Source organism: Procambarus clarkii, chromosome 23 (assembly GCF_040958095.1).
Source record: "Procambarus clarkii isolate CNS0578487 chromosome 23, FALCON_Pclarkii_2.0, whole genome shotgun sequence".
Taxonomy (NCBI): Eukaryota; Metazoa; Arthropoda; class Malacostraca; order Decapoda; family Cambaridae; genus Procambarus; species Procambarus clarkii.
In genome coordinates, this window is record NC_091172.1 from 41,577,852 (window position 1) to 41,594,788 (window position 16,937).

Genomic DNA, 16,937 nt, shown 5'->3' on the forward strand with positions numbered 1-16,937 from the left:
TCTTGTGTCTGGAGAGTTTCTCATGAGTAGGTTGGCAGTTTTCTTGGTTTTATAGTAAATCGTCAATTGTATCTTCTGATTTTTGTCTGTAGGGGTAACGATTCTATTAACAATATCTTTCAGGACCCTTTCCTGCGTTTTATGAGCTGTGGAAAAGAAGTTCCTGTAAAATAGTCTAATAGGGGGTACAGGTGTTGTGTTAGTTGTCTCTTCAGAGGTTGCATGGCATATCACCTTCCTTCTTATGATGTCTTCAATGAAACCATTGGAGAAGCCGTTGTTGACTAGGACCTGCCTTACCCTACAAAGTTCTTCATCAACTTGCTTCCATCCTGAGCTGTGGCTGAGAGCACGGTCGACATAAGCGTTAACAACACTCCTCTTGCACCTGTCTGGGCAGTCACTATTCTCATTGAGGCACATTCCTATGTTTCTCTAGTGTAGACTGCAGTGTGGAAACCTCCACTCCTTTCCATGACTGTTACATCTAGAAAGGGCAGCTTTCCATCCTTCTCCATCTCGTAGGTGAAATGCAACACAGAATTCCGCTCAAATGCCTCCTTCAGCTCCTACAGATGTCTGACCTCAGGTACCCGAGTAAAAATGTCGTCAACATACCTGCAGTATATGGCCGGTTTCAAGTTCATGTCGACGAAGACCTTTTGTTCGATGGTACCCATGTAGAAGTTCGCAAACAGAACACCTAGGGGAGAACCCATGGCGACCCCATCTACTTGCTTATACATGTGCCCATCCAGGCTTAAGAAGGATGCCTCTTTAGTACAAGCTTGGAGTAGTTTCCTTAGAATGTTTTCTGGTATGTCAAGAGGAGTACAGGCAAGATCACGATACACTCTGCCCGCTATCTATATATATATATATATATATATATATATGAATGAAAACTCACACCCCAGAAGTGACTCGAACCCATACTCCCAGAAGCAACGCAACTGGTAACTACAGGGCGCCTTAATCCGCTTGACCATCACGGCCGTCAAAAGGAAGTGATAGCCGAGGCTATTTGAGCCACTTCCCCGACGGCAACTCGGATGGTAATCTTGGGCATAGCATTTCACCAAATCACCTCATTCTTTGGGGCACACGTGAGGAACACAAATGCGAACAAGCCTGAATGGTCCCCAGGACTATATGCGAATGAAAACTCACACCCCAGAAGTGACTCGAACCCATACTCCCAGAAGCAACGCAACTGGTAACTACAGGGCGCCTTAATCCGCTTGACCATCACGGCCGTCAAAAGGAAGTGATAGCCGAGGCTATTTGAGCCACTTCCCCGACGGCAACTCGGATGGTAATCTTGGGCATAGCATTTCACCAAATCACCTCATTCTTTGGGGCACACGTGAGGAACACAAATGCGAACAAGCCTGAATGGTCCCCAGGACTATATGCGAATGAAAACTCACACCCTGGGTGTGAGTTTTGCTTCTTGCAAGTTTTGCAAACTTGCTTCTGGGAGTATGGGTTCGAGTCACTTCTGGGGTGTGAATTTTCATTCGCATATAGTCCTGGGGACCATTCAGGCTTGTTCGCATTTGTGTTCCTCACGTGTGCCCCAAAGAATGAGGTGATTTGGTGAAATGCTATGCCCAAGATTACCATCCGAGTTGCCGTCGGGGAAGTGGCTCAAATAGCCTCGGCTATCACTTCCTTTTGACGGCCGTGATGGTCAAGCGGATTAAGGCGCCCTGTAGTTACCAGTTGCGTTGCTTCTGGGAGTATGGGTTCGAGTCACTTCTGGGGTGTGAGTTTTCATTCGCATATAGTCCTGGGGACCATTCAGGCTTGTTCGCATTTGTGTTCCTCACGTGTGCCCCAAAGAATGAGGTGATTTGGTGAAATGCTATGCCCAAGATTACCATCCGAGTTGCCGTCGGGGAAGTGGCTCAAATAGCCTCGGCTATCACTTCCTTTTGACGGCCGTGATGGTCAAGCGGATTAACCCTTAACATGCTCGGGGTCTAATATCCTGCTATCCACACAGGCGCATGTCATTTTGAAAAAAAAAAAAATTTTTTTTTTTGCTAATCTGTTAAGTTCTGTTCACTGATCACGGGAAAAATAAAAAAAAAATTCTATTGTACTTACTTTTGTTGCAATAGAGCCGAGAAGCTCTGCGATGACGTCACAATCTGCATGGTCGCTCATGCAGTACACGCCCGGGAGATGTTGCGCGCGGTCCTCAAACAGCCAGAGTTGCCACAAATATATTTTCGCGCTATTTATTTACAATGTCTAAGCGCATTTTATCTAATTTTTTTTCACTAATTGTGTTTCAAATACTGTTTGAACATATTTTGTATCAATAATTGTTGCATATTTGAGTATACACAGGCGCACACAAATGTTTTCAATTACGGCAATATAATATGTCATTACAGTCTATTATATTATATGTTCTGCTTATATGTTTACATATTTACACACTCGCACACGCTATACACACTTTGAAGCACACTTAGAAGATTTCTAGACTGTGGTAGTCATTGAAGCAGTCGACAGCACATAATGGGATACCACACGTTTCACACCATGTTTGCACAAGCTTCCGTTTCTTGTCTCTACGTGTCGTTGTTTTACACACCAAGCAATCACGTTGGGCTATTGCACGCTTCACACCAGGTGGCAAATACTTAAGTTTGTGTGCTAGGAAGCCTTCAGTGTGAGCGAGGCGTGGAGTACCAGCATGCTGCAACAGTGGGTTTATGATGGGCCACTGAATACCTGGGACATCTTTTGCAAACTTTCCTAATAACTGTATTGCAGCATCAAATACAAAGTCACGGAAAGTGGGCTTACGTCCAGTTCTCACAAGGTACATGTTGAAACAGTTCAGCATGCTCATGTCCACAAGATGGAAGAACACTTTTTTCGTCCACCTACATGTCTTCCGCACACACTCTGCAGTGCCAATCATCATGTCTGATTTATCAATCAACCGCATGTTGATATTATAGTCTAAAACACAGTCTGGCTTATATAGTGGTGCGTTTGTTTTATGGCTCACTTTCCCACTGTTCACCATTGTTCCATCATGAATTGTTGTCAACAAGTTCACCTCTCTTTTGTCTTTCCACCGAACTGACAGAATGTTATCACTTTTCCTTCTCTGACACTCACCAACTGCAATGTCGTTGTCAAACACAGGCATTTCCCTTCGTTGTGGCTTTACTGTACCAACCAATCCGGTTCTATTTTCTAGCAAGAACCGAGCTAGCAAGGGACTTGTATAGTAATTATCTGTGTATAAAATGTGTCCCTTGTTCATCCACGGAGCCATGATGGTCTTCACTACACTCCCCGAGAATCCATGTTCGTCGTTACCGGGAATGTCTACATCACTAGCCGAGTACAGAATCATGTGTAACACGTATCCTGTCTCACAATCACAAAGAACAAAAAATTTCAGGCCAAATCGGTTTCGTTTTGAGGGAATGTACTGTTTGAATGGAACACGTCCCTTGAAAAGTATGAGAGATTCATCAACCACCAGCTTCTGTGCTGGTACGTAAAAATCTCTGAATTTTCCAATAACATCGTTCATGTAGTGCCTCACTCGCCACAGTCTATCATCAGGTGTTCGGTCCTGAACACTTCCAAAATGTAGACACCTGAGGAGTATCTGAAACCTGTCTCGTGACATATATTTCCCGAATAAAGGTGTTGGTATTGTCTTGTCCTTGCTCCAATAGTCATTTATTGCATGTTTGTGACAGTGCTTCATCAACAAACAGAGTGCCAAAAACACATACATTTCCGCCACTGTGGTATTTTTCCAACGCTGCAGTCGTGAAAATTCTGTGATTTCCCTCTCAATCAGGTAAGCAGCATGCAGGTTCGTTTGGTGTACAATGTATTCCATGAGTGGTTCATCATAGAATGCTGTAAAATATTCCATCTCAGCCATGTCCTCACCTTGATTAGGGAAAAGGTTTGTAATCCCTACATCTTTATCGTCAAAGTGAGGAATATTAGGAATAAAATCGTCACCATCACTCCACTCAAGTACACCAGGCGTCCTGCGAGATGCAGAGGAAAGACGGCGAGGAAGCGATGCATACCGGCGACCAGGAGCTGAATACCGTCTGCGAGAAGCACGGCGGCTACGTGCACGTGAGGTGGGTGCACGTGAACACGAGGGTCTTGGTGCCTCATGTGGTGCCATGCGGTGGCGCTTGGCTGGGCGAGATGCTGCTGACGCGACAATTTCTCGCCCAGTTACACCACTGGTACCAGCCACAGGCTCAATAAAACTTTGATCTGAGTCACTAAACCCAGAAAAGGAGTCACCTCCCTCTGACTCGTCACCCTCAAACAGAAAATATCCACAGGAACTGTGAGGTCGTGGTAGAATTGGGGTAGAAAATGGGCGAGGAGGCATGGGAGAGCGTATAGGCCTCGCCATGGCATGGCGGTCATTCTCACTTTCACTGCTGCTGCTACTATCTCCCGACAACTGTGTATAATCCTCATCGTTGTCTGAATCGTCAAACACACTTTCTTCACCTTCAGAGAATAATTCGTGGGCTATTTGCTCTGGGGTGAGGGACTGAGTGATGCGTGCTCGTGAGGCGTTTGACCGTGCGCTCGCCATGGTGACTCTCGCTAAACTGAGGCCTCCCATGCCATCGGAGCGTGAGCTGGATTTTTTTTCAAAATGGCCGCTGTTTACTAGAGCCCCTGGGCAGCGTATGGGACCCCCAGCTACACCGCGGGCCATTCAAATCGTGCGCGGTACCCATACACTTCATATGAAGTGAAGCGCAGTTGACTGGTAAAACGATTTACACTTCATATGAAGTGAAGCGCAGTTGACTGGTAAAACGATTTACACTTCATATGAAGTGATGCGCACTTTAAGGGTTAAGGCGCCCTGTAGTTACCAGTTGCGTTGCTTCTGGGAGTATGGGTTCGAGTCACTTCTGGGGTGTGAGTTTTCATTCGCATATAGTCCTGGGGACCATTCAGGCTTGTTCGCATATATATATATATATATATATATATATATATATATATATATATATATATATATATATATATATATACAGAGCACCACTTGGTTTCCGAACTTTAGTTATCCGAAACTTCCAGTTTCCCGATTGGGGTTGGGGAGTCATGCTACCCGAACAAAGTTCGGGTAGGAAGGGGTCCACCAAGCGTCACGCCGGCTTGTGGTGGTGGGTGGGCGATGGTCCAGTTTGCCCACTGTGACTTCACAGATTCACGGCCTATTATTCCTATTATTTTGAATTGCCATAAGGCTGGAATGTTCATTCTGTGCTTTTGTTTTACATATCTGCACAATCAAGAAATATCTGTGCACCATGTTGGCTCCAAATGCACCCATTGCGTCAGTGATGGCTGACTGGTGGGTGGATGGACGATGGAACTTAGGTGGGAGGCAGTATGAATGAGGGGGGGGGAGAGAATCAGTGAGAGAGGGGGGGAGAGAGATGCTAGGAGGGGAGGGGGAGGTAGGGAGAGATGCTAAGAGGGAGGGGGAGGTAGGGAGAGATGCTAGGAGGTAGGCAGGAAGGGTTGGAAGTAGTGAGAATTAGGGAGGGAAAGGCAGGCTGGCAGGCACAGGCAGGCAGGCTAGCTTGCAGGCAGGCAGGCTAGCTTGCAGGCAGGGAGTGAGTGGTAGTCACGAGGTTGAACCGCGTGACCTTGAGAGATGGGATGTAGGGGGGCGGGTGGTTTGTTGGTGGTGGGGGCGAGACCGGCTCATTCCCGAAGATAAGCCTAACACACACTGCCCGTTAGCATGATGGCAGGGGGAGAGGCAGGCTGGCTGGAAAGGAAGCAGGCTGGCAGGCAGGCTGGCTGGCAGGCTGGCTGGCAGGCTGGGAAGGAGGCAGGCTGGCAGGCTGGGAAGGAGGCAGGCTGGGAAGGAGGCAGGCAGGCAGGCTGGGAAGGAAGCAGGCTGGCAGGCAGGCTGGCTGGCAGGCAGGCAGGCTGGGAAGGAGGCAGGCTGGGAAGGAAGCAGGCTGGCAGGCTGGGAAGGAGGCAGGCTGGGAAGGAAGCAGGCTGGCAGGCTGGGAAGGAGGCAGGCTGGGAAGGAGGCAGGCAGGCAGGCTGGGAAGGAAGCAGGCTGGCAGGCTGGGAAGGAGGCAGGCTGGGAAGGAGGCAGGCTGGCAGGCTGGGAAGGAGGCAGGCTGGGAAGGAGGCAGGCTGGGAAGGAGGCAGGCTGGCAGGCTGGGAAGGAGGCAGGCTGGCAGGCTGGGAAGGAGGCAGGCTGGCAGGCTGGGAAGGAGGCAGGCTGGGAAGGAGGCAGGCTGGGAAGGAGGCAGGCAGGCAGGCTGGGAAGGAGGCAGGCTGGGAAGGAGGCAGGCTGGGAAGGAAGCAGGCTGGCAGGGTGGGAAGGAGGCAGGCAGGCAGGAAGCGATATATGGGTGTTGAAGTGAACTGTGAACCACGTGACCTTTGAGAGTGTGTGTGTGTGTGTGTGTGTGTATGGGTTTGGGGTGGGGGGAGAGGGGGAGGTGTGTCGGTGGTGGGGGGAGAGGGGGGGGTGTGTCGGTGGTGGGGGGAGAGGGGGGGTGTGTCGGTGGTGGGGGGAGAGGGGGAGGTGTGTCGGTGGTGGGGGGAGAGGGGGAGGTGTGTCGGTGGTGGGGGAAGAGGGGGGGTGTGTCGGTGGTGGGGGGAGAGGGGGAGGTGTGTCGGTGGTGGGGGGAGAGGGGGGGGTGTGTCGGTGGTGGGGGGAGAGGGGGGGTGTGTTGGTGGTGGGGGAGGGACCGGCTGACTCCGTAAGCCTAACCACACTCCACAGACCTGTGACCCAGATTTGTTTCTTAAATGTACAGTACGTCATCGTATATTTTAGGCAGGATGTGCCTGCAGGCTGGCAGGAAACATCCAGAGGATGTTTGCCAGACGTCTTAATAATCAGTTAGGAACAATTAAGGACTTTTATAAAGCGGATCAGGACTTCACTTATTGATGAGTACAAACAAAACACGGTTGCATTTACGCCATGAACCTGACGATTTTTTCCCTAGAGTTTTTTTCATAAATTTTTCGGAAAAATTTCTTTTTACATTTCTAGTTTATTTTTCCCCTCTATTTCTCGTATACGAACTTACATGTTAACCGACGGGTCTTGTCCCCAAGGGGTTCGGAAACCAAGTGGTGCTCTGTATATATAAGCAAGATCACGATACACTCTGCCCGCTATCTATATATATATATAAATATATATTAGTATATTTTGGTAGCAGTCTTTCCTGTAGACATATTTTATTAAATATGACCGAAAAAGTAAGATTAATAATTCTAACCGACCACAGGTACCAACGTACCTGTGGACGAGACAATCGGAATGATAGCCGACAGAGTGTATCGTGATCCAGCCTGTACTCCTCTTGACATGCCAGAAAGTATTCTGAGGAAACTACTCCAAGCTTGTACTAAAGAGGCACCCTTCTTGAGCCCGGATGGGCACATGTATAAGCAAGTAGATGGGGTCGCTATGGGTTCTCCCCTAGGTGTCCTGTTTGCAAACTTCTACATGGGTACCATCGAGCAAAAAGTCTTAGTCGACATAAACTTGAAACCGGCCATATACTGCAGGTATGTTGACGACATTTTTACACAGGTACCTGATGTCAGACATCTGCAGGAGCTGAAGGAGGCATTTGAGCAGAGTTCCGTGCTGCGTTTCACTTACGAGACGGAAAAGGATGGGAAGCTGCCTTTTCTAGATGTAACAGTCATGGAAAAGGGCGGAGGTTTCCACACTGCAGTCTACACAAAGGAAACAAACATAGGAATGTGCCTAAATGCCAACAGCGACTGCCCTGACAGGTACAAGAGGAGTGTTGTTAACGCATACGTCGACCGTGCTCTCAGCCACAGCTCAGAATGGAAGCAAGTCGACGAAGAACTCTGTAGGGTAAGGCAGGTTCTAGTCAATAACGGCTTCTCCAATGGTTTCATCGAAGACATCATAAGAAGGAAAGTGAAAAGCCATGCAACCTCCGAAGAGACAACTAACACAACACCTATACCCCCTATTAGACTATTTTACAGGAACTTCTTTTCCACAGCTCATAAAACAGAGGAAAGGGTCCTGAAAGATATTGTTAATAGAAACGTTATCCCTACAGACAAAAATCAGAGGATACAACTGACGATTTACTATAAAACCAGAAAAACGGCCAGCCTACTCATGAGAAACTCTCCAGACACGAAACAGAACGCTTTAAAAGAGACTAACGTCGTCTATGCCTTCAAATGCCCACTTGGGGACTGTAAGCTCCAAAAAACCCAGTATATAGGCAAGACAACAACATCTCTTTCTAGGCGTTTAACGATGCATAAACAACAGGGCTCCATTAAGGAACATATAATCTCTTCCCATAACCAAACCATCGCCAGAGAAATCCTAGTAAACAACACAGAAATCATCGATAGATACAGCGATAGCAGGCGGCTCGACGTTTGCGAGGCACTACACATCAAGAAGTCAACACCAGCAATCAACAGCCAATTATTGCACAACTATATTCTACCCACCTCAAGACTCCGCTCCAATATAGAAGCATCAAGAAATATGGACCAATAGGCTTTCTACAAACACTTCTATTCAATATCCATTGTTTCGTGTTCTGTCTTGTGTTGATACTTTTAATACCCTATTAATATCCTCTAATGCCACATCATCCTTCCCACCTTACTCAAATGTAATGCCACATCACCCTTCCCACCTCACTCAAATGTAGATATAAAATCAGGGAAACGCAAGTTCTAATCAGTTGTGTATTTGTGAAGTCTTTGAAAATGTAATAAGTTTTACGAAACGCGCCCGTGTCGCGTCAGACTAGAAATAAAAATGAATTTTGGAGAAGTGATTTTTGATTTACCTCCAACAGTGAAGCATAATGTACGAAAGATTGAGAAAATTCGTGTTAGAATTATTAATCTTACTTTTTCGGTCATATTTAATAAAATAAATATATATATATATATATATAAATATATATATATATATATATATATATATATGTCGTACCTAATAGCCAGAACGCACTTCTCGGCCTACTATGCAAGGCCTGATTTGCCTAATAAGCCAAGTTTTCCTGAATTAATATATTTTCTCTAACTTTTTTCTTATGAAATGATAAAGCTACCCATTACATTACGAATGAGGTCAATTTTTTTTTATTGGAGTTAAAATTAACGTAGATATATGACCGAACCTAACCAACCCTACCTAACCTAACCTATCTTTATAGGTTAGGTTTGGTTAGGTAGCCGAAAAAGTTAGGTTAGGTTAGGTTAGGTAGGTTAGGTAGACGAAAAACAATTAATTCATGAAAACTTGGCTTATTAGGCAAATCTGGCCTTGCATAGTAGGCATAGAAGTGAGTTCTGGCTACTAGGTACGACATATATATATATATATATATATATATATATATATATATATTTTTTTTTTTTTTTTTTTTTTTTTTTTTAAAGTTTGTGAGGGTACCACCTCTGGTGCCAATGTGGGGACCCATAGCCTCGGAGAAGAAAATAAAAAGTATTCAGAGGAGACCTTGTGGTTTCTCACTGAACACTAATATTATCTTCTCCTACCACCCCCATTCTTTTGTATGTACACATATATATTTACTTTATTTGAACTTTGTTACAAAAAAAGGAGTTACATATGGGTTACAAAGATGGTTGTCATAGGTTGTCGAGTTCCTCCAGCTCCTCAGATGGCGGGCAGGAACCCTGGATGCAGTGCGCATTTCCCCTCTGTATCGCCACACTGAGGCGCTGGAAAAGAAAGCTTGCAGCTCTCGGGTCCCTTGTTGTTTCAATGAGCCTAGAACCCAGTTCCTTCAAAAAACTGGTAGCACTTTTACCCCAGGCGCCGAGCGTCTCAGAAGCAATGGGGACAAAATTGTAGTGGTGATCCAGTTCTCTATACTTACGGGATTTGGCTGCTTCCCTGTGGGTGGCAGCGCCACCTGGTTGTGCAACACTGAGGTTAATGTAGGTGTTAGCCAGGGTTGATACGCACGTGTAGTCCCATACCAACTGCTTGCCATTCTTCCAGGGGTTCACTGTGATACCATCAGGGCGACCAATAAGAGCATCAGAGTTACGGGGCGTTAGGTAACGGGGCTCTCTTTCAGCTGGGCATCCAGCTGTGGTGAGGCTCCTCTTGATGATGTCGTTAACTTCACTGTGCCTCGAGTGCCATCCCCCTGTGCTTTGGCAGAGTAGGCCATGGTGACCGTACCTGTCAGCCACCACCTCGCCGCAAATACACCTAAATCTGGTGTGGATTGGGGCAGCAAGGCGGAGGGCCACAGCAATTCGGAGGGCGTGTGGTGTGAGACGCGTGCCAGTTGCCGACATTGACATATATATATATATATATATATATATATATATATATATATATATATATATATATATATATATGCGAACAAGCCTGAATGGTCCCCAGGACAATATGCAACTGAAAACTCACACCCCAGAAGTGACTCGAACCCATACTCCCAGAAGCAACGCAACTGGTATGTACAAGACGCCTTAATCCACTTGACCATCACGACCGGACATAATGAGGTGATAGCCGAGGCTATTTGAACCACCCCACCGCCGGCACTCGGATAGTAATCTTGGGCATAGCCCAAGAATCACCTCATTATGTCCGGTCGTGATGGTCAAGTGGATTACGGCGTCTTGTACATACCAGTTGCGTTGCTTCTGGGAGTATGGGTTCGAGTCACTTCTGGGGTGTGAGTTTTCAGTTGCATATTGTCCTGGGGACCATTCAGGCTTGTTCGCATTTGTGTTCCTCACGTGTGCCTCAAAGAATGAGGTGATTTGGTAAAATGCTATGCCCAAGATTACTATCCGAGTGCCGGCGGTGGGGTGGTTCAAATAGCCTCGGCTATCACCTCATTATGTCCGGTCGTGATGGTCAAGTGGATTAAGGCGTCTTGTACATACCAGTTGCGTTGCTTCTGGGAGTATGGGTTCGAGTCACTTCTGGGGTGTGAGTTTTCAGTTGCATATTGTCCTGGGGACCATTCAGGCTTGTTTGCATTTGTGTTCCTCACGTGTGCCTCAAAGAATGAGGTGATTTGGTAAAATGCTATGCCCAAGATTACTATCCGAGTGCCGGCGGTGGGGTGGTTCAAATAGCCTCGGCTATCACCTCATTATGTCCGGTCGTGATGGTCAAGTGGATTAAGGCGTCTTGTACATACCAGTTGCGTTGCTTCTGGGAGTATGGGTTCGAGTCACTTCTGGGGTGTGAGTTTTCAGTTGCATATTGTCCTGGGGACCATTCAGGCTTGTTCACATTTGTGTTCCTCACGTGTGCCTCAAAGAATGAGGTGATTTGGTAAAATGCTATGCCCAAGATTACTATCCGAGTGCCGGCGGTGGGGTGGTTCAAATAGCCTCGGCTATCACCTCATTATGTCCAGTCGTGATGGTCAAGTGGATTAAGGCGTCTTGTACATACCAGTTGCGTTGCTTCTGGGAGTATGGGTTCGAGTCACTTCTGGGGTGTGAGTTTTCAGTTGCATATTGTCCTGGGGACCATTCAGGCTTGTTCGCATTTGTGTTCCTCACGTGTGCCTCAAAGAATGAGGTGATTTGGTAAAATGCTATGCCCAAGATTACTATCCGAGTGCCGGCGGTGGGGTGGTTCAAATAGCCTCGGCTATCACCTCATTATGTCCGGTCGTGATGGTCAAGTGGATTAAGGCGTCTTGTACATACCAGTTGCGTTGCTTCTGGGAGTATGGGTTCGAGTCACTTCTGGGGTGTGAGTTTTCAGTTGCATATTGTCCTGGGGACCATTCAGGCTTGTTCGCATTTGTGTTCCTCACGTGTGCCTCAAAGAATGAGGTGATTTGGTAAAATGCTATGCCCAAGATTACTATCCGAGTGCCGGCGGTGGGGTGGTTCAAATAGCCTCGGCTATCACCTCATTATGTCCGGTCGTGATGGTCAAGTGGATTAAGGCGTCTTGTACATACCAGTTGCGTTGCTTCTGGGAGTATGGGTTCGAGTCACTTCTGGGGTGTGAGTTTTCAGTTGCATATTGTCCTGGGGACCATTCAGGCTTGTTCGCATTTGTGTTCCTCACGTGTGCCTCAAAGAATGAGGTGATTTGGTAAAATGCTATGCCCAAGATTACTATCCGAGTGCCGGCGGTGGGGTGGTTCAAATAGCCTCGGCTATCACCTCATTATGTCCGGTCGTGATGGTCAAGTGGATTAAGGCGTCTTGTACATACCAGTTGCGTTGCTTCTGGGAGTATGGGTTCGAGTCACTTCTGGGGTGTGAGTTTTCAGTTGCATATTGTCCTGGGGACCATTCAGGCTTGTTCGCATTTGTGTTCCTCACGTGTGCCTCAAAGAATGAGGTGATTTGGTAAAATGCTATGCCCAAGATTACTATCCGAGTGCCGGCGGTGGGGTGGTTCAAATAGCCTCGGCTATCACCTCATTATGTCCGGTCGTGATGGTCAAGTGGATTAAGGCGTCTTGTACATACCAGTTGCGTTGCTTCTGGGAGTATGGGTTCGAGTCACTTCTGGGGTGTGAGTTTTCAGTTGCATATTGTCCTGGGGACCATTCAGGCTTGTTCGCATTTGTGTTCCTCACGTGTGCCTCAAAGAATGAGGTGATTTGGTAAAATGCTATGCCCAAGATTACTATCCGAGTGCCGGCGGTGGGGTGGTTCAAATAGCCTCGGCTATCACCTCATTATGTCCGGTCGTGATGGTCAAGTGGATTAAGGCGTCTTGTACATACCAGTTGCGTTGCTTCTGGGAGTATGGGTTCGAGTCACTTCTGGGGTGTGAGTTTTCAGTTGCATATTGTCCTGGGGACCATTCAGGCTTGTTCGCATTTGTGTTCCTCACGTGTGCCTCAAAGAATGAGGTGATTTGGTAAAATGCTATGCCCAAGATTACTATCCGAGTGCCGGCGGTGGGGTGGTTCAAATAGCCTCGGCTATCACCTCATTATGTCCGGTCGTGATGGTCAAGTGGATTAAGGCGTCTTGTACATACCAGTTGCGTTGCTTCTGGGAGTATGGGTTCGAGTCACTTCTGGGGTGTGAGTTTTCAGTTGCATATTGTCCTGGGGACCATTCAGGCTTGTTCGCATTTGTGTTCCTCACGTGTGCCTCAAAGAATGAGGTGATTTGGTAAAATGCTATGCCCAAGATTACTATCCGAGTGCCGGCGGTGGGGTGGTTCAAATAGCCTCGGCTATCACCTCATTATGTCCGGTCGTGATGGTCAAGTGGATTAAGGCGTCTTGTACATACCAGTTGCGTTGCTTCTGGGAGTATGGGTTCGAGTCACTTCTGGGGTGTGAGTTTTCAGTTATATATATATATATATATATAATATATATATATATATATATATATATATATATATATATATATATATATATATATAAAATATACAGTGGCACCTCGACATACGATTGCCCCTACTTGCGATAATTTCGAGTTACGATGTGAATTTCATCGAAAAATGCGACTCGACATCCGATGGTGTCGTCGACTTACGATATTTGTTGGTACACGTTCGGGTCGACAGAGCGAGTGGTTCCCAGTCACGCGGCCGACCTGCCTCAGTTTACTACAGCTGCTCGCTTAGTGACAATTGCGCCTATAAGAAATTCCGCTTTTGTGGTGATTTTTTGCATTTTGAACATTAAAGTAATTATTATATACCTTGCCATGAGTCCCAGGAAAGTCAGTGGTAAGGCTCAACATATGAAAACCCATGTAAGGATGAGCATATAGCAGATACAAGAGTACAGAATGTCTCTTCCTCAACAATTAAGAAAATGTGTGCAGCATGGGAAGAATTGCAAACCTTTGCTGAAACGACTCGCCCAAATCAAGCTGCAGTAGGTCGTTGCCTTAACCTATTCAATGACACTGATGCATCATTACAGACAAATGTTAAAATTAAGGGAACAACAAATGCCTCTTGACAAATTTGTAGTGAGACAAACAAGCACTGAATCATAACCAGGTTCTAGTGGTATTCAGACAAAACGTAGAAAAGAGAGTACCCTAGAGAAAACATCACTGATGTGATAATGGAAGGGAACTCCCCTTCCAAACAGTAACAACTCTCTTCCTCCCCCCTCATCACTATCTTCCATACGCCATCAAGAGCCCTCCATAAAGGTAAGAGAAACTTTGGTACTGTATTGTAGTTAGAAAAAAAATTGTATTCAGTATAAAATGTATTTGTATGTTAATATTTTGGAGGGTGGGGAACGGATTAATTCAATTCCCTTTATTTCTTATGGGAAAAATCGCTTCGACTTACGATCCGTCTCTGGGAACGGATTAGCATCGTAAGTCGAGGCCCCATTGTGTGTGTATATATATATATGTCGTACCTAGTAGCCAGAATGCACTTCTCGGCCTACTATGCAAGGCCCAATTTGCCTAATAAGCCAAGTTTTCCTGAATTATTATATTTTCTCTAATTTTTTTCTTATGAAATGATAAAGCTACCCATTTCATTATGTATGAGGTCAATTTTTTTTTATTGGAGTTAAAATTAACGTAGATATATGACCGAACCTAACCTAACCTATCTCTATAGGTTAGGTTAGGTTAGGTAGCCGAAAAAGTTAGGTTAGGTAGGTTAGGTAGTTGAAAAACAATTCATGAAAACTTGGCTTATTAGGCAAATTGGGCCTTGCATAGTACGCTGAGAAGTGTGTTCTGGCTACTAGGTACGACATATATATATATATATATATATATATACTGTACTTTATAAATCAAATAGATAAGATTTGGTGGTCTTATCACCACCAAATCAACTAAGCCCAGATTTGTGTGAGACCAATAGTCAATTTATCCATCATGGTTATGTTTGGGGAAGAGTATCACTCAATCTCAACAATCCTGTAATGTAATTGTGTGTTCCCATAGTAAGTGTAAAATAACCCAGAGTTGTTCAATAAAACCCATGTGTTAAGATGTAACCCACAGTGTATTTATTGTCCAACTTAGAATAAGAATACTTGATCCTTCCCCCATTATCACATACGTTACATACATTTTCTTCCATTATTCATAATAAAGTAAGGATGGGTTTTGTTAGTCTGCACTCTCAGGTATGGCTTACAAACAGCCCTGCTGCTGCAATATGTTACCTAAATATATTATCCCATACTCCGAGATATGTTTATAAAAAATATTGGCCTTGCTGTGAATGTGTTAATCTGTCAGTAATATTAACCCTGCTTTGAAATAGCAAAGAATGTATAAAAATATTATGTAATTTGTATTAATAAATAAAGTACTGTAATATTAGTTTTAAATGTAAATACATCTAGCAAACTAAATATTCTTTTCCACAGGATAACAAGCCAGAGGAATGTTCAGTGTGTTTTAACGATTATGATGACAATCAGCTACGACCTCGCACACTGCCATGTGGCCACACATTCTGCTCCCAGTGTATTGACAATGCTATCAAGAATGGTCAGCTGACCTGCCCCAGCTGCCGTGCCGAGCACGCTGCCACAGCCTCTACTCAGTTCCCAATTAGCTATGCTGTGGAGGCTTTTGTTAGGAAACTCAAAAATATTCAGCTAACAACTGAGGAAGTAGTGCCAGCAAAAACTTATGAAGGTCCCGCCAGAGGCATCAGTAAGACATTACGTTCCCTGGTGCAGGAGCAGAAGAGCATCATCAGCAGCCTCATTACTAGCTGTGAAGAGGTACTGTCCCAGCTGGGGGAGTACCGGGGAGAGCTGGGGGACTGGAAGACTCAGCACCTCCAGCTCCAGGACAGACTCTATGCTCTGGTAGAGCAGAACAAGTCAGCAATGAAGCTCTTGGAACTGGAGGATACCAGTGTGGTAGATATGACAACACAAGGAGAGGAAGGGAAGACTCAGCTGCAGGCCATGTTGGGGAGCCTCGACACAGTCAACACCCCACAGGAGGTTGGCACAACCATAGACACAGCTGATGGGTGCAAGATGAAGGTAGAAGATTGGCTCCGGAAGTGCCAGGAACTCTTCCCAGATGTCAACACTGTCCACACCTCAGTGAAGGTACACTACCGAAGGTCACATTGTTCTCACCCAACTGAGTGTAGTATGGCCTCTATATAAACACTTCTGACATGGAGACACATCAAGATGAGAGTTGACTTTATAGATAGGAAACTTTTTGCTCTAACACCTGAAACATTTTTATTAATAAAGTCAACTGTCATCTTGGTGTTTTTCTACACTGTGGTCAGTGTAGAGAAACACCATTACTTATATTGTGAAATTATTTTACTCAGAGCCTGATGCTTCATTATAGTCCAGTTACTTTACTCAGAGCCTGATGCTTCATTATAGTCCAGTTACTTTACTCAGAGCCTGATGCATCATTATAGTCCAGTTACTTTACTCAGAGCCTGATGCATCATTATAGTCCAGTTACTTTACTCAGAGCCTGATGCTTCATTATAGTCCAGTTACTTTACTCAGAGCCTGATGCTTCATTATAGTCCAGTTACTTTACTCAGAGCCTGATGCTTCATTATAGTCCAGTTACTTTACTCAGTGCCTGATGCTTCATTATAGTCCAGGTTCCACCATTAATGTTTGTGTTGGTAATGACAGGTGCAGGAGACCATCAGGGAGGCCCTGGAGATGACGACCACAGAGACAGGTGCCACAGCTGACCCCGTACACCTGGGAGACTCGGCCTCCACCATTAATGTTTGTGTTGGTAATGACAGGTGCAGGAGACCATCAGGGAGGTTCTGGAGATGATGACCACAGAGACAGGTGCCATAGCTGACCCCGTACACCTGGGAGACTCAGCCTCCACCATTAATGTTTGTGTTGGTAATGACAGGTGCAGGAGACCATCAGGGAGGCCCTGGAGATGATGACAACAGA

At 45.7% G+C, this 16,937-nt stretch overlaps 1 protein-coding gene across 4 annotated transcripts in view; it reads left to right on the plus strand.

The window, feature by feature from the left end:
• The window catches only part of LOC138367918 (uncharacterized), a 189,696-nt gene that overhangs the window by 7,270 nt on the left and 165,489 nt on the right, over window positions 1-16,937 (plus strand). For 3 of the 4 annotated variants that reach the window (XM_069330199.1, XM_069330198.1, XM_069330200.1), the window contains exon 2: window positions 15,393-16,094. In XM_069330199.1, coding sequence (XP_069186300.1) covers window positions 15,864-16,094 — 231 coding nt within the window. In that variant the 5' untranslated portion in view covers window positions 15,393-15,863. Of the gene's footprint in view, window positions 1-15,392; window positions 16,095-16,655; window positions 16,921-16,937 lie in introns of those variants that run through there. The other variant, XM_069330201.1, reaches the window with a different exon arrangement.